This window comes from Salarias fasciatus, chromosome 6, assembly GCF_902148845.1.
Source record: "Salarias fasciatus chromosome 6, fSalaFa1.1, whole genome shotgun sequence".
NCBI classification, from domain to species: Eukaryota; Metazoa; Chordata; class Actinopteri; order Blenniiformes; family Blenniidae; genus Salarias; species Salarias fasciatus.
Window position 1 is genome coordinate 37,932,776 of NC_043750.1, and position 18,511 is coordinate 37,951,286.

At 39.9% G+C, this 18,511-nt stretch overlaps 1 protein-coding gene across 2 annotated transcripts in view; it reads left to right on the top strand.

Annotated features, from left to right (window-relative positions):
* LOC115390955 (neuronal acetylcholine receptor subunit non-alpha-3-like) overlaps positions 1–16,160 on the top strand; it is a 20,543-nt gene extending 4,383 nt beyond the window's left edge. Inside the window, exons 2-8 of one of the 2 annotated variants that reach the window (XM_030095016.1) lie at positions 5,859–6,013; positions 11,320–11,364; positions 12,403–12,503; positions 12,616–13,129; positions 13,737–13,927; positions 14,678–14,891; positions 15,964–16,160. In XM_030095016.1, the coding sequence (XP_029950876.1) occupies positions 5,859–6,013; positions 11,320–11,364; positions 12,403–12,503; positions 12,616–13,129; positions 13,737–13,927; positions 14,678–14,891; positions 15,964–16,098 (1,355 nt within the window). In that variant the 3' untranslated portion in view covers positions 16,099–16,160. Of the gene's footprint in view, positions 1–5,858; positions 6,014–11,319; positions 11,365–12,402; positions 12,513–12,615; positions 13,130–13,736; positions 13,928–14,677; positions 14,892–15,963 lie in introns of both variants that reach the window. The other variant, XM_030095015.1, reaches the window with a different exon arrangement.
* Positions 16,161–18,511: the final 2,351 nt, after the last annotated feature.

An 18,511-nucleotide genomic window follows, 5' to 3' on the forward strand; every position in this document is an offset into this window, starting at 1 on the left:
GGAAGGTGATCGTACCACTGTGTCACCATGGAGTGTTTCAGATTGAGGAGAAGGCAGGGTGTCTGTCTGCATGCTGGGCCACCCCTGTGTCTTTATCAATCATTACACACATACACACACTGGCCTGTGCTGCCCTACATATGTGAGAAATATGCTTGCACTCCTGTTTTGCTGAGGACACTGGTGTCACAGGAATGAGTCCTTAAACACTGAAAAAGTTGCTGCTTTTACATTTCTGCCTGGTTCACTTGTTTGTGCATGTTTTTTTTATTTTAATGAAACATTGATTTGACGTCTGAAACAAACTTCCAGTCTTCCTCCACAAAATGAAACACACAACTAGATTCTCCAGATTGAGATTGTGAAGAAACAATGAAAATTCACTGATCACTCAGAGTCTCGGAATCTTTTAGGTCTATAGAAGAGGAGTTGATACTTGTGAGAGTCATCGGTACAGTTTCATTGTGTTCACACTCTTATACACTAAACTAACAGAAAACTCCACATAGATATGTTATGTGTGAGCAGTGGCCTCACCTTGATATTAAAGTCAAACTAATAGGATCCATTAAAGTTTAGGTTGACAAAACACTCATTACATTGAAACTTACTCACTTAGGGCAGTAAACCTTAATAACACAACTCCAAACGTAAGCCTGATCTCATTAATCTAAAACTTAGCTTTAACATAAACTGTTACTTCAGAGTCCTGGTACTATTGGAGTTTCTACACGAGAAGGCCACAGACTGTATTTGTGTTCTTATAGCAATAAAAACAAGTTGGATTATTATTACAGTGACTGTAAACTCTAACACTGCCAAGTCCAGGAGGAATGGACCGGGAGTCACGACACTGTGGAGGAAAAATGTTTTTGTCCATCTCCTGAGCATGTGCAGAAGAACTATTTACTACAGCTGTAGTGCGGATGCAGAGCAGCCTTTCCTCCGTCACAGAGACCGGAATGGGTTCAAACAGGGCTTTAGTTAACATTTCATTGACTTACATTAATTGCCTGATGGTTGTTAATTCAACCATATCTACCACTTGTGAGTCTTCATAACCTTGGTGGAACCTAAAAGAATAGATTTGCTTGAAAACCTTTTGCTGCATTGTTTGATTTTTATCTCCAGAGGGAAGATATTTCAGTGGTTACAGGCCGTGCAGTGGTGCAGTGGTTTGCACTGTTACTTCATAGCAGGAAGGCCGTGTGTTGGCGTCTCTCTGCGTGCAGTTTGCATGTTTCTCCCACATGAGCAGCTTGCCTTTGAAGCAAACTGGTGACTGCAGATGAACTCGCTCTGTGACGGACTGCTGGGTAGGTAACAGTAACAACTCCACATCCATAAACTTATAATGACCTCAGGGGACTTAACATTGAATTACATTAACTTCCTGGGACTTTAACTTTGATTGTAGCTACTAGTTTCCTAACATTGCCTTTAGACGCACAATGAAGACTAACACACGCACACACACACTCACTGATGCATCATAATTTGCCTAGAGTCACCCCCATCCCCCTAACCATCACTGTACATTCTAATCAATACTTTCTCCTTCACCTCTGCTCAAGTGCACACACTCAAACACGCACACACACACACACACACACACACACACACACACACACACACACACACACACACACACACACACACAATCAGCGTCCCTGTGATGGACGGATCTGGCTCTGTAGTGGAATCCGTCCCTGTGGTGTTGGACCGCTGTGACTCCTGTGTTCCTGTTGATGAGGATCTTGAGACCGAGCCGCCTCCTGCAGTGATGGTGGAGCGACTGTATGTGCTGATGCCCCGTTTCAAGTCTTTACAAACTGATGCAACGGGAGGTAATCCTTCTGAGTGTGAACACAGCACGTTCACTTCTCATACCAACACACCCAACGCCAAACAAGAGGAGAGTAAAAGCAGATGAAATAAGGACTCATTTTCATCCCAAAACTCCTTTCATCCTGATCCTCTGCTTTCTAAATGACATATGCTTTGATATAGAGAGTATTCAAACAGTTCTAGTTTTTGGATTAATTTAAAATGCCTCATCTTCCCAATTTGCTGTGATATTAATGAAACGAGAACATGCATTAAGGACTTCTTTTACGCAGTAGTCAAGATATTCAGTTCATTTGTTCATTTGAGTCAGATTTTTTAAGCTTACAGTCTATTTTTAGTCTTTGCAAAAACACTGTATCTTCAGCGTATCACATAATACAGACTGACGGGGTTTAAATACTCAGTGAATTCGCTCCTATTGAAATAAACTGTCCATACAATGTTTGTTAGCCAGTGCTACTTGTCTGGCTATACAATATAGGTGTACATACATATATATATATATATATATATATATATATATATATATATATATATATATATATATATATATATATATATATATGTATATGTATAGATCCACATCGTCTCTCAGTTTTAGTAAACAACAGTCGCACAATGCAGGGTGTCAAGTAATGTATGCAGCATGTAGGATGTAAAGTCTGTGATCAGATACAAGTTAAAATGGTAATTTGTTTTCTGTTTTCAATTCGCCTTGCTGTCTGCTTGCTTTCTCCTTGCCCCAGTTAACGTATCCTTCTGTAACGACCTCTCCCCTCCCCCCCTCGCTCCCTCTCACTCGGAGAGACAAGAGGGAATTGCTTTGGGTCACTCTGTCTCACTCCTTCACTTATCAGCTCGCTCCACTCCTCCACCGCAATCTCCTCAGTCGAACTTCTCTCCACCGTCGATCAGCAACACGACCACACATGCCGTGCCAAACGCCGGCCTCTCACGCAGACAAATAGGCCGAGCCCTGTGCTGATTGAGCCGGCGAGTTACAGGGGGAGGCGTGCAGATGCGGCGTCATGCTCGGAGCATCCGGCCGACGCTGCCATCTTTTACATCGACATGTAGTGGGAGGAAGGTTCAGTGTCTCCCTCAAGGACAAAGTGACAGGAGAGAAAACTCCTGAACAAAATGTCTGTGACGTCAAACCCTGACTCCGAGACTGGAGACTGCTGCAGGGAGGACGAGAGAAGCAGACAAATTACATTTGAACTTGGAAATTCCCACTGGGAATCTCGACACAGACAGAGAGCTTAGAGGAGCTCAGTTGCTGTCACTTCAACATTAATGCATCTACTGGAAAACTATGATTTCTTGACATTATTTTTTTTTTTAATCATGCCATTATTAATTTGAAAATGTAGTGTTAAAACATCTCTCACATATTTAAAACCAAATGTGGGATAGGCCTGCTGCAAGCATATTTTATTTCAAGATCAATGTGGATATTATATGCACTACAAAAGGCTGACTGAACTGAAATCCATTATGTTCCATATATTCATGCTCTGCGGAATGATAAAATTGAGTCCTAATTGTTGCATCCTTGGTTTTGGCCCACGAACCTTATGTTTCACACCCCCATTTTAAAGAGTGTTGGATAATTGCTGAAGCATAATGTTATTTCTTAATTCTATACTCTCATTTTGTTTTTCACGTATGACTCTATTTCAATATAATTAATAACATGTAATAATGTAGAGTAATGGAGAGTTTTGTTGACTTTATTGACTACTGAGGTTTGAACTGAGTTTGGATTTCAGAGTGTTTGCATGTTCTCTACTTCAACTGGTGAGTTTTCTGCGAGCACAATCTATGTGTCTACGTCATGATGCCTTTAAGACCTGTCCAGGGTTTAACCCGTCTTGATCTTTTCCTCCCTGAATCTGGATCCTTCTCAGTTTACAAATGAATGGCGTCTTGTGAAGGAGGAGCGTTGTTACTTGATCGCCCTGTTTCCCGCTCAGCCTGAGCGTCACTCTTTAACTGACTGTTATGTCTCGTGCCTGGCTGCACAAAGCGCTGCTAGCTCTCCTCGACTCCCCCGGCGGTTCTTCTGTCTGCGGTGATCATGTCAGCATGATGGCTGCGTCAGCCTTGGGAGCTCCGATTCATTCTCTCGGCCATGACCAGCTGTCAGGCCCGGCCTGGCTTGTTTAGTGCCTCACTGCCAGGCCCTGACTTCATCTGAGAGACTCAGGAGGGATACTTCACTTTATTCATGCATGACTTTTTGTTCCTAATTATGTAAATCTTGAAAGATGTTGTACAAAGAACAGTCAGTACAAAAAAAAAGAGTTTGAGGTCAACAACCATTATAGTATTGTTATGTTGAAAGTTACAAATCAGTTCCTGATTAATGCACTGATATTTTATTAAATATTGATTATGGAAGAGCAGAGCCAGCTGAGTCTGGGTATTATCTGAAGCTTAGATAATAAAACTAAATAATCATCTCTTTCCTTTTAAAAAGTGCCTCAAAGACCCTGAATTCATTTGCTGGCCTGAAAGCTGTCCAACTGTACCATTAGCATTAGCCCATACACTCAAAAACCCTTAGCTTTCCTCTATTTAAGCTGCATTTCCCAAGATAGAACATCTTCCTTCCACTAACTCCTGTAACCTGAGCACAATTTGAATCAATTAGCCATCACACTGACCACCAACAGCTAAACTGTAATGTTTAGGTCCACTTCAAGCCTCTTGTTGTTTTTAGAAATGTGATTCTGATGAGTCATTAAGTTACACTTTCCAGATAAAGTCAGATTTTTTTTTTTCAGAACATGAGCACATTGTGGTCGTAAGCCTGAAACTGAAAAACTGTGAAACCTTTCTGAGGACAAACACTGAGAATTCCAACCTATTTTTTTAAATTCTAAGATGAGAACTGCAGTTCAATCATTGAGATTTTTACCACTTATAAGTGACATTTAGTTTGTCTTTTTAAGACAAACTCTAAAAAGGGAGATTTTTAAATAATCTTTTGCAACGTGTGAGTGTGAAATCTGTCAACGAGTGCCATATAAAGGGTTAAATACCAATATGTTTGTTTCTGTCATTGTATTCGCTGGGTCAAACACTTCTTTATCTTCCTTGTGCGGTTTTATGTATTTCTGAATGGGTATTCATTGTTTTCAGGTGATTTGTGGAGCATTTCTAAAAATGCTTAAAATTATACAGTGTATGTATGTAAGTGTTTATGGCTGAAAACGTTCAAAACAAATGACAAATATAAGATGTCAGCATCAATTGCAATGGCAAAACACTACTCCTGCCTCTTCGGCACAGAGCACTTCACACTGTGTGAAAACAGCAACAAGAATAACACGTTAGCAGAAAAGGCACAGAGGCCGCAAACATGTGATGCTGCTGTCAGACTTCACCATTGATATGCAAAAATGAAGCATGAGGTGAAGCGTGAGCCATTGTGTGGCCTGTGCAGACTGAACCGAATGGTGTAGAAGTAAATATCCTTCATGAGATTCATGTGAGACAGCGGCAGCAGAGCAGCATGGGAGGAGTGTGGCACACAGGTCAAGACAGTAGATTGTGTGAAGAACAGTTTTTAGTCTGAGGAACTCATATCTGCATAAATGTCTTTCTCCAACAGCAAAATTAATTCTAACTGTAATCTTCACTGCTGTGCTTTCATTACTAAATATGATGGTTAAATTCATTTTATTTTATTGTTGTGCAACACGATGTAGCGTTATTTTTAATAAGCGTCGTCTAGTTTGTGTGGTTGATCTGTGGTTAACCACAGATTACCTTGCTATATGTTTAAAAGCTTATAAAGATTATTTCTCCTCAGTGGTGCTGAGACTTTTTTAAGATTTTCTTTTCAGTTTTCTTTTAAAGCAGCTGTTGAATCATCATGGAGGGTGTAAAGTGTTGATATTTGGGTCAAAATGGGGGGGTTGGATTTCACTCCATCCTACCAGCAACACCCTCGCTCTATGTATCTGGTCTCCATCTCTGTGTCTTCCTTCCCTCTCTTTCAGCGCCCCAGGAGGACTTTGTGTCTCTGGCTGAGATGGAGGACTCCCTGCTCAGGAACCTTTTCAGGGGTTACCAGAAGTGGGTGCGTCCAGTACAACACGCCAACGACACCATCACCGTGCGCTTCGGACTGAAGATCTCCCAGCTGGTGGACGTGGTGAGGAAAACGATACACTCGTTCACAGGCGGCTGTGCAGCACATGGGAAGGTCAAATTACTCCAGGTGTTATTTATAGGAAGCAGGGCGTCCACGTTGTGCCTGGGACACAGTCTGTGCTGATGGTGCACCTGTTGGTGTAATGGATGAGAACAGGATCTATACGAAGAGAGAAGTTTAATTCCAGCATGTTGTTCTCAGTTCCACCACATTATGGTTTGACTTCTTCATGGGTTTGTATCAACTTGTTTCTTTACACTGTAAAAAGGTCAGAGTAGACCGAACTGTGATTTATTCTGTCGCATCACGCCTTTAGTGTGTCAGCGCTGTCATCAAACCTGAATAATTGACTGATAGAATAAGATGAGACGCAATAAATGGACATTCATCGGATGGATTTGACCTTTCCATCTGTTGCTGTTTACAGCTACAGTACATACCACACACACTACCAGAGACTTGCCTTTTCTTTTGAAAGTGTTTATATTTATTTGTTATTAGGCTTTATATTGAACAAATTTCAGTTCAGCCCAGTTTCATCTTGAATGGGACCATAAAAAATAATGCCATAATAACCAATTAATTTACACTATAAAATTTTCTTGTGAGGCAGAATGTACGTAATGTAAATGACTATATTTTGGCCTAAAATGGCAGAATACAATACAATCTCAGCATAAAAGCCAATTTTCATGCAAAATACAGTGAAATGTCCAAATTACTTCACCTACAGCTGTTGCATTATGGGTGGTTTTACAAAGTCACCCTGATAGCATGACTTTGAAGCTAGTTTACTATCTTTTATAGCAGCATCGCCAAAATCTCAACTCAGGTCTCAGTGCTCTGTCTGCTGCTTGTAAGAATTTTGTTGTTGAAAAAAAAGAAACAATGTTCAATCAATGTTTTCTTTCAAATTTTGACCACATTGAAGCCTCTTATGGGCCTGTCTTGGCCCACGGGCTTTATGTTTGACACCAACTGCTTTAGATTATTTAATGTTTTGAGTTTTTACATAGTACAAAAAGCAAAGATTTAAAATGCTTTGCAAGAGACGTTAATTGAACATGTAGATTTTACTATCTGGTGTTTTCTAGTGTAGTAGTTCTGAAACGTTCCCATAGTCCTCTGCTGTTTAGAGGTATGTCCCGCATCTGCTGCATGAGAGCAACACATTTCTCCATCAGGTTTGGATGTAGCTGTATATACGACTGTTAATCTCAGAAAGTCTGAAAATATTGATGAAGTGAATTAACTCTAAATATTGAAATTACATTTCACTGATGTTTTTACCTTAGATCATATAGTCTGTTGGATATATAAAGGCTTTAAAAAAAAAAAAAAAAGACTGTTGAGCAAATAGTAGCCAGACACAGAGGTGCTAATGTTCCCTTCACAAGTCATTTCCTTTACTGAACCTGAGCGAGCAGCTCTTTGCAGGAATTAACCTTGCTTTATTTAAGTTTAACAAGGTAATAAGACTCAACTCTGGTTCCTCTGGGAATTAAATGAGTAATGCCTCGTGATTATTTCGAGCAAAGTCAGACATTTTGGGAAGACTTGTGTTTATTTGGAGGAAATAAAAGTGGTAATGAGAGAAAACAACTCCAATTTGTGCCCAAAATTGAAGATGCTGTAATGTCAAGGACAGGAAAGAAGGAATTGAGTTATTGGCAGAGGAGTTACTGTAGAGATGATCACTGAGGAGGCGGCTGAGGGGATTTAAAGGAGCCAACATGGGAAGGGAGTGCATAAAACAACAAGGAAGGAAGAAAGAAAGGTTAAGAGAGGTCCAGAGTGATCTTTCACAGCAGCACAGGAAGTAATGAGGCCATCAGGCTGAGAGGAACCAGACTGCATCCATTATTTACAACACACACACACACACACACACACACACGCGCGCACACACACACACACACACACACACACACACACACACACACACACACACACACACACACACACACACACACACACACACACACACACACACACCGCAACTCCACAGAGGGCAACATTTTGGCAACGTCAGCATTTCCAGTCATGCACCTTTAGATGTATAACATTTAGAAGTGCTCCCTCTTGTGGTAATGTAACTACTCTACAGAAATTATCACCATTCAATGTGCTTTTAGTGGTGATTTTGATTATGCTGGTGAAAAGGGATCTATCCTTAGTTGAACAAACAATTTCGTTTTATTAGATAATTAAAGGTATTTTTCGGGAAAATTGAATTCTGTTTAAATTTGACAGATGAGGATAAGATGTTTTTCATTCCACATTAGGAAATTCAGGAAATCACAGCAGCTCGAAACTAGACAAATGAACAACAAAGAAGAATAAATGTTAAAATTGTCAAGGGCAATACACACCCTGGTCATAGTGGAACTGCTGCCGTCAGGCAGACGACATATAGCATAAAAACAAGGACAATCAGATTCAAAAACAGTTTTTACCCAACAGCAATCGCCACATGCAACATAGGAAGACACATTTGATGTGCAATATGTTTTTGTAAGGGACCAGTGCAATGACACAATGACTGAATACATGCTTGACTGTGAGTGATGGGTGTCTGCTTGTGTTTTCCTACTTTTTTTTAGTTGATTTTAGAGTGCTATCAATGGTTTTTATGCATTTTGTACAGAATTTGGTTGTACTTGTTCCAGTGACAACACATATCTATCTATCTATCTATCTATCTATCTATCTATCTATCTATCTATCTATCTATCTATCTATCTTTCTAGGTAATCTAATAAGAATTTGCAAACAAATGAGTAAATGACAAACACACTGGAAAAATATACATGTGATGGTTGACTGAGTGCTGGAGGAAGCACACAGAGAGACAGGAGTGTTTTATTGACAAGGCTCCCCCGAGGCTACAGAAAGAGAGTTCAGGCTGTTTGTCATGATGAAAAAAGCAAAACAAAGCAAAAATAAATAAATATAAAATAAAAAATAGGACAAAAAAAAAAAAAAAACTAATGTATAAAGGTCAAAAGGGAATGCTGCCAGTAACTCAGGCCAGGCCTACAGCTCTGAGAAAAAGCTTTCCTGGGGCAGCGGCAGCAGCAGCACTCACCAGTAGAGATGCAGCGCACAGCAGAATCGAGTTGTTTGAACCGCTCTTTTTCTGTGACCGATAACTGACCCGCAGCTGCAGGGATGTCCTTAATTTCGTCCACACTTATTGTTTACATTTTGGTCTTGTTGACATTGTTTTGATATGGTTTGTAAGACAGTTCATAAAGTTCATAAACACACCAGGGAGGGTAGAACAATTTTGAAGTCCCATTTTATATATATATATATATATATATATATATATATATATATATATATATATATATATATATATATATATATATATATACTTTCCTATTTTCTTTTTTTTCTTATATATTATTTTATGTTATTTTTTTCTGTCTTGTCAAAATGTTCTTATGTGGAATTATTTTTACATTGATGTTATCTTTAGCCTGCATAGTTTTTATGGTGCCACAAACGTTTTTCTGTGTATGAAAAAAAAAATAAAAAAATGAAAATTTAACTGGAAGCGTGCGATATGGCATCACCTTAAAGGTGCATTAAGGAGTTTGTACGTTTTATGCGAAACAGCGCCCCCTGCAGGCCTTGGGCATAATGCAGCTTAGTGAAACACTCGTGCCTGTGGCTTGCATGCACAGAAGAGGGGAAAAAGTTTAAGTGTAAGTTTCTTTTACCTGGTGGAGTCTGTGCTGGAGCTGTGGCAGTGCTAGAAGCCAGTCTTTTCTTACTTTCTGGAAGATCCTGCTCAGTTGTTGCTCACTAAGCATCTGGCGGAGTAATGATGGACAAAACGAAACCTAACTAAATCAGGCCAGCCGGAGCGCGCATTACGTCATTCCTTTCAAATTCCCCCCCAAAAAATGCTGGTGCCGGACCGGCACTGCAACTTTCAAGTGACAATTTAGCGCTGTTAGCGGTACTTACAATGAATATGTCAGGGCACATTGTACACATCATTACAAATGTGTAACATATTTATGGTGGAAAATAAGTACTTTTAAAGTTTAAAAACTCCTTAATGCACCTTTAAGGAATGTTTACAGTGAAAACACAAGCCAAATAAAGTCATTCTGCTCCAAATGTTATAACTCCCACCAGTGATTGTTTCTTTGATGAAAATGACTAAAACATAAGTAAATATAACACTGAGCCAGTGTCCTGAGCAGCGTTTGGATAGAATCGGCTCCTCAACATCCATGAAACCACTTATTATACTTTACTTTGAGGTGCGACAAATTCACCCACAACAGCTCCTCATCCACATCTTACAACTTCGCCAAAGTCCTAAACTGATGATGAATTCACACACTCCAGCTCTAATGGTATCACACTTGGTGTGTTCCATTCAATTCACCATAGAAGGCTTGAGGAGCTCCTTCTTCCTGTTCAGTGGTCGAACCTGGAACAAGCTGGAGATCTGCAGTGAAGATAAAAAGTGTTTCAAACATTTTGGAGGCAAATGATAAGAACCCTGTTATGTAACTGTCTTCTTTAGTTCCAATATGTCAGTTTTTCAATGGATGGAAAAATGATGAGGTCATGTTTATTAACAAAAAAGTGGACATGATAGGCCAGCGGGCCGACGCCTGAACCCTCGTGGCATCATCAGTCCAGAGGCCGGTCTTGTATTATGGTTCCAAAAATCGAAGCATGAGGACCTGTGAGTTTCTTTGAGAGTCAAAAGAAAAGTCAAAAACCTCTTGAAAATGTTTTAACATTTGATATTTGGGAATATTTAGAATATTCTCTCCTGTTATGATGCATTGATCCATTCGTCTAGCGCATAAAAATACGACACATGGTCTTCAGTCCATCACAGAGAAAACACAGAGCTACAGTCACATTCGCAGTCTGAGTTAAACTCATTTATTAGACTAAAATGTTTGCAATTCTTTGTTTCTGTCCTGGCTCATGTCAACATGGCCGACTTAGCAAGAACAAGAGTGGAGCAGCCGTTCCCATGTGCTCTTTACATATTCATTTCAGGGTTTTTTCTCCCAATAACGGTTAGCATGTATTAACAAATACATCCTGAAACAAGGCACTTAACCTCTAAAGCTGCTGCACCACGCTGCAAGCAGAGGAAGTAATTAACCCCATCCCCTCCCCCAGAAATGTTTTCTCTCAGGCTTACACACTTTCTTCTTCAACTTTTTCTTTTCGTCCTCACCTCCTTATTAGCCTCTCTTATCATTCCCAGTAAGCAGGTTTATAAATAGTGGGCTCACTTTCTTCATCTTTCTGTCTTGCAGGATGAAAAGAACCAGCTCATGACTACAAACGTGTGGCTCTGGCAGGTAAAGAGAAATACTACGTCTCCCTTCATAAATTGATTTTTGTTTATTTATTCATAGTAATTGTTCAAATGTTAATTATTTCAATTTATTCTTTGGTCAAATTATCAAACATCTTCTGGAAAACAAAAACCAGCCCAACGAAACAGTTTGTGGTTTCTGGAGATATTGTTACTGTGAGGTCTTGCAATCATTTTTCTTTCTCATGTCCAATCTGCTTCTGGAGTCTGTCAACAATAAACAACAGAGAAGAAAATATATTAGAACGGGGATTTTGCTGGTGAAGAAATAAGTTCATATTAAAAAAGAAAAAAAATAGAGCTTATGCTTTATTTTCCTTTACTGTTTGTATGGAGCAGTCTGGAGCTGTCCATGGTGCTGAAATGGAGGGCGTGTTATTGGGTAAATCAGAGCTCTTCAGTCTTTCTGAAACTTAAAGGTAACTGCGTTTGTGAGTGGCAGAAACAATGGTAGATCTTTTCAGCTGTCCTCACCAAGCCAGCTGGCTGTGGCAGATAAAATGTAGTTGTCCATTTGCCTTGATGAAACCATGTCATAAAATTGTCTGGTCAAAAGTGGGTTTTGGGGATCTTCTCCTCTTTGAAGCACAAGCGGCTGATTGATTTCTACATGTGTAAAGAACTGGTGTACATTTCAATTGAATTTATTTATACATATAGCACCTAATACAACACAGTCATTTCAAGGCATTATCAACAAATCGACTGTATATGAGCAAGTAGAGGAGACAGTGGAAAGAAAAAACTCACTTTTACAGGAAGAAACCTGTAGAACCAGACTCAGAGGAGGAGACTTTCTCCAGAACCAGAATCAGTTGTGGAGAATTTTTGCAGAACCAGACTTGAAGACTTTTTACAGATCCAGACTTAGAGGAGACTTTCTGCAGAACCAGACTCAGCGAGATGGAGACTTTCTTGGCCGCTGTGGTTTGCTGTCCATGGTGCTGAAACAGATGACTTTCAGACTAAATGTATCAGATTGGGTGACTTATCATGTGTCGTTCTGATCAATCTTTTGAAGGAATGGGTTGATGTGAAGCTAAAGTGGGATCCAGGTGACTATGGAGGGATCACATCCATCAGAGTTCCTTCAGAGACGATCTGGCTGCCTGACATCGTTCTGTATGAAAAGTTAGTTATATAACATTTTATAGTCACTGCTCAACAACATTTGTTGACAAAATCTGTTTTCCTCTCATTACTGCTGCCTTTTCCTTGCTCAACCCTTCTCCAGTGCTGATGGTCGCTTTGAGGGCTCTTTGATGACCAAAGCTATTGTGCGCTGGGATGGAACCATAACCTGGACTCCACCTGCCAGCTACAAGTCCTCCTGTACCATGGACGTCACTTTCTTCCCCTTCGACCGGCAGAACTGCTCCATGAAATTCGGGTCCTGGACCTATGATGGAAACATGGTGGACCTGGTCCTGGTGGATCACTATGTGGACCGAAAAGACTTCTTTGACAATGGCGAATGGGAAATTCTGAATGCGACCGGAGTGAAGGGCAGCAGGAGGGACGGCGTGTACTGGTACCCGTTTATCACCTACTCCTTCATCCTGAAGAGGCTGCCGTTGTTCTACACCCTCTTCCTCATCATCCCCTGCCTCGGACTGTCCTTTCTCACCGTGCTGGTCTTCTATCTGCCATCGGATGAAGGGGAGAAACTGTCACTCTCCACATCTGTGCTGGTGTCACTCACCGTGTTTCTGTTGGTCATAGAAGAAATCATCCCTTCTTCTTCAAAGGTGGGTAATTACAGTCAGTACAAAGCATGTTTTTGGACTGGAGGAAACTGGAATAAGTCCAGATGCATTTAAAACCCTCCCAAGCTCAATCCGGGTTCAAACCAGAGACCCATTCACTATGAGACGAGTGTTAATCACTGCAGCACGGTGCGACCCATTGAGTAGCTCTGCAGGTATTTCTCCACTTCCCACGGCTGTTTTCTCTCCTTCACTCTCCTCCTGCCACCGTTTCCTGTGCTCACTCATCCCGATTGTAATCTTAATTGCAGCGCGCCTTAATTAACACAAATCACAAACCACAGTTTTCTCAATTACCCACAGCTTAAACTACACGACAGCTCAATTAAGAAACTATTGACTTTGGATACATCTCAGTCCAGAAAGTAGAGCTGGAAATGCCAGTGTGTCTGCATGCATGGTGCTGTATTTCTGTGGTATGTCTGCAAACTGGTGTATCTTGAAAAACTGCAATGCATTGGAAATGTTTGTTGGTAATGATTTGAAAGGCAAAAATAAGTTTCACATATATATGGATTGCACATGTTTTTAAGAATCAGATTGTGTCTTTTAATGCATGTTTACTTGCTCCTTCCGTTGCCTGCTGCAGGTGATTCCACTAATTGGAGAGTACCTGCTGTTCATCATGATCTTTGTCACCTTCTCCATCATCGTCACCGTCTTCGTGATCAATGTCCACCACCGCTCGTCTGCCACGTATCACCCCATGGCCCCCTGGGTAAAGAGCCTGTTCCTGCAGAGACTGCCCAGACTGCTGTGTATGAGAGGACACACCGACAGGTAAACGCTATCAAACACAATCACAGGAATAATCTTTTTGTGTTGCAAACATTAGATTTGTTAAATAAGATCAGCCATAAAGAAACTTCCCGGAGGATTTTTTTTTTTTTTTAGTATGGGAAAATGTTGTGTTTCTATTTAAATGCATATGATAAATTTTAAGCTGCTTGTGACTGCCTCTTGCAAAGGAATGAGCCAGAAATAAAGTGAACAAATAGGATTTAATTATAAGCTTTATATGTTGGAGAAAGATTGTATTGTCCTTTTTTTGCTCTCCTTTCTGAATATATATATTTTCACATATTGTTGTGCCGACAAGGCTTGCATTGAATGAATAAATGTCCATGATGCTATACAGTTAGAACAAAACCTGCTCTTTTAGAATAACTGATAATATTCAAAGGAAGAAGTGATTTAATAATGGGTGAGATCTACAATGTAATATGGACCCTGAAGAAAACACTGGTTTTTAATATAATATGGAAATCAAATTAATGTTTTTGCCATGTTATTTGGCTGATTCACACTGCACAAGAAGAGACTTTGAGAGAGATCCAATGCACACTCTGCATACTAAATCCGTCACTGTATTTTGTTCATAATATTCATGAATTTGTTCATAAATGATCCAGAGCTATAAAAGTGTACATACAGTATGTATCATAGAGAAAGGGCAGCTTCATGAATCTTCCAACTCTAACTTGTAAAAATTAGAGGCTTCACATACAGAGTAACTTTCTTCTTGGTCAGATATCACTACCCAGACTTTGAGATGCGCAGCCCGGAGCTGAAGGCCCGCCGAGGTCTGGGGAGGAGGGGCGTTCCCGGGCACAGTGGCCAGCAGAGGGCGCCGCTCGGCGGGAAAGAGGACGAGAACCAGGCGTGGCTGGCGATGCTAGAGAAGGCCACGAATTCCGTCCGCTACATCAGCCGTCACATCAAGAAGGAGCACTTCATACGAGAGGTGAGGGAAACGGGCGGGACACAGGTATCAGGTCAGGTCCTGCTTGTTCCCAGCGAGATGAGTATTGATGAGTATATAGATGCAGAATCAGTACAAATCGTGACTTTAGACTTGTAGTAACATAAAACACCAGCAAAGTGGCTCCTATTTCTAATGAATGCACAAGAAATAAGATGTGTAGAAAGAAAATATAGTGACACTTTTAATCACATGGCCTGTGCACATCATTTTGAAAATGTTTTCAAATATTCCTCGAATGTGTTCCAAAAGTCAAATGTAGGCTGGATTTTTAAAAATAAAGAGTTTAAATCAAGTTGTGAAACCTGACCGATTTCTTAACTTTTTTTTTTTTTTTTTTTTTTTTTATATTATTGTAATTTTATAGTTACAACTCTTTTAGTTTTGTTAAAAACTGTTGGCAATAAAAAGAAAAAAATCCAAATCCGTGTTTTAGAGAGCTAATTATGATCATTATTAGATGACTTATGGATTGACAAAATATTATCTAACTCAGGGCTGTCAAACACATTTTCATTCAGGGGTAACATTCTGCCCAACTTCATTCTGAATGGGCTGGACCAGTAAAATAGGGCCATAATAACCTTTCATTTTAAAGTTTGAAGTCTTTTTGTGGCACAGAGTATACATCATGAAAATGTCAATACTTTCTTAAAGCAAAACAAATACTGCAGAAATGACTACAATCTCAACATAAAGCCAGTTTTAACATTGATACAAAATACAGTGAAATGTCTCTCTAATCTAAAGAAAGAAGAAAGTAGTCTAAAGAAAGTTATTTAAAAAAACAAAGTTTTCTTTCAAATTTTGACCATTTGCATTGGAGCATCTTGCAGGCTGGTTTAGGCTCACAGGACTTATGCTTGACACCCTTGATCTTGATGCACAGCCAGGCAGGGGTCGACAGACATTTTCTAATTAATTGACGACTGTTGCTACAAATGTCATCAAGCCTTTTTGAAGTGTTTTTGAGAAGGTTTAAGTCTGTGATGCCCCCCAGAAAAGGCCCACCCCACACACTGAACACACTTTCTCTCTTGTTCTGTCTCATCAGGTCGTACAAGACTGGAAATTTGTTGCTCAGGTGTTGGACCGGATCTTCCTGTGGGCTTTCCTCACTGTCTCCATTCTGGGAACTGTTCTCATCTTCACCCCTGCTCTGCAGATGTACCTCAGCACACCTTCATGAACACACATGCACACACACACTTTCTTTTTTCCCCAGGTTTCTTTGATTATTTATTGATAAATCTCAGTGAAACATTGTGTCTTTGTGTTGTAACAAACCGGAGCCACACACTTTTACCCTCCCTGCAGGGTAGATCGAGCCTGTAGTGACTTTTGGAAGCTGTGATGTTCTAGATTAACTTTAAGGTGCATGTATGAGGGTGCAAAAGGGGCAACAGCAATAAGCAGACTTAAAGTAGCGTGAATGACTTCTCATGTTTGTATAACTGTATATTGTAACTAAACAAAATGCACAATATCAAGCTGTTCTGTGTGTCACCTACACTATGTCGGTCTGGGAGCTGTACTCCACTGTATGTTATGTAACAATAAAACAAAATGTGAAATAACTTTTCAAGTGCTCAACTTAATGATGACAAATGAAAAAGACATACGGTTACTTTAAACCTGCTGAAAAACGATCAGTGCATAACTTTTCTGCAACTTATTTTTCTTTAAAAATTGGGAAAACCTTATAAGACTTCAAAATATGTGATGCAACATTATCCTCAAACAGATCTACAACAAAACATGTGCTGAAACTACTCCTCTGTCTGGAGTTGTAATACAGTTTTTCACCTCTATTTATTGTGTTGAGTCAACCTATTATCCATCCATCTATGCTCTTGATATCAAAGATTTTGGGGGGTTTGGAGCAGATTTCAGTAGAATACACCCAAACAGGTTACCAGTCACACAATCTCCATATGCACATACACACACATATTTACACCAATGTGCTTTTACCTAAACTATTAGTCAGTGACGCCTGACTTTTCACATGATTTTAGCATCACTGGGTGAATTGATGAGGTACTTCGAAACTGTCTGTGTATCATCTGTGCATGCTGTATATTTTATAACAGCTTCATGTTCTACAGTACATCCCTGGATCTCTCAAGGAAAAAGATGGGAACCACTGGATTAAATCATCCTAATAATCGCCAGTTATATATGTAAAAAAATCTTCATAAGGCATACATGTGGTTCGAGAAAGATGGATTTTTTTCTGTTAAAAAGACGCAGATCAAACAGTTTGAAATATTGATTTAAACTTTGGGTATATTCATTTATGATCTTTGATTATAAAAGTAGTAAAGTAGATTATAAAATTAGTCATAATGAGGAACAAATAAAAAATACATCTTTAAATTACAATAATATCTGCATTTGTAATTCATTACTTCCAAACCTCATTACCCTACTCAGCTAAAGTGCTAGAATGACGATGTGCTGATTGTAATGATACAGTAACATCACCAGATGGCAGTAAAATCCTTTTTTAACCAGGTGAATTGTACTTCTCCTGTATTTATTTTACAGATGTAATGATGCAATACAAATATGTGACACATCTTCATGAAATTTGAAATGTTATACACATCTTCCAGTTGTTGTGTAGTCAACAAATAATGTTGAAGTTAACCATTCTCTCAGCTGTCCCTGGTCATTTCCACCTGGTCATGGTGGAAATATGCATTTTCAGTAAGAGGAAGGATGAATCTGAGAAAACTTCTCTCATTATTTGCTGAATAAATAAAGCTTGTGAGATGGGATGTAACAGTAGTGAGGTGCATCTTCACGTCAGCCTCTTTCAGCCTAATTTCTCTGAGTGGTCTGCTTCGCTCACGGCTAAATCATCTGGAGTAATTACAAGAAGAGTCAGCAGCTCATTAATTCTCCCCATGACTTACTTTTGCAGCTGGTTGAGTTTCATATTCAAACCTAACAACTTTTGAACTTTCCCTAGACGAGCCTTCGGGCTTTTGTTGTCACCCACCAGATATAAGTTACAAGTGTGGGTCCCTGGTGAGATCATGGTGTTGTGTGCTCTGGCCTACTTTCAGGAAGACATGAGTTTGTTCTCTGACTTATTAAAAATGGCTGGCCTGCTAAAGCGAAAGTCTCTCCCCTGTTTCCCCGCTACTTCAGCAGTCTGACCTCAAGCCGCTCCTCTATTATTCAGCAGCAGATCTGACTCAGGCAGACAGGTGTGTGTGTGTGTGTGTGTGTGTGTGTGTGTGTGTGTGTGTGTGTGTGTGTGTGTGTCTATATGGATTGGCCGGACATTTGACCTGACTACATACCGACATTACATGGACCTTAGGGGATTATGAGGACTATGCCGATGTCCCTGTAATTCGGAGAGTGTATTTGCATTTGTGAGTGTCTAAAGAACAAAAATCCTCATTTTCTTTGAAAGTCCTTATGTACCACTTGACCTGATTTTCAGTGTATCCCAGTGTATAGAACAGCGTCCCCTAGTGTTAGTCCCTGAATTGCATCTTCTTACACATTTTTGATACACACGGTGCAAATTTAGCGGGCTCTTTTGTGATTGGCTGGTTTGAACTTGTGGGCGCGATCAACATGGC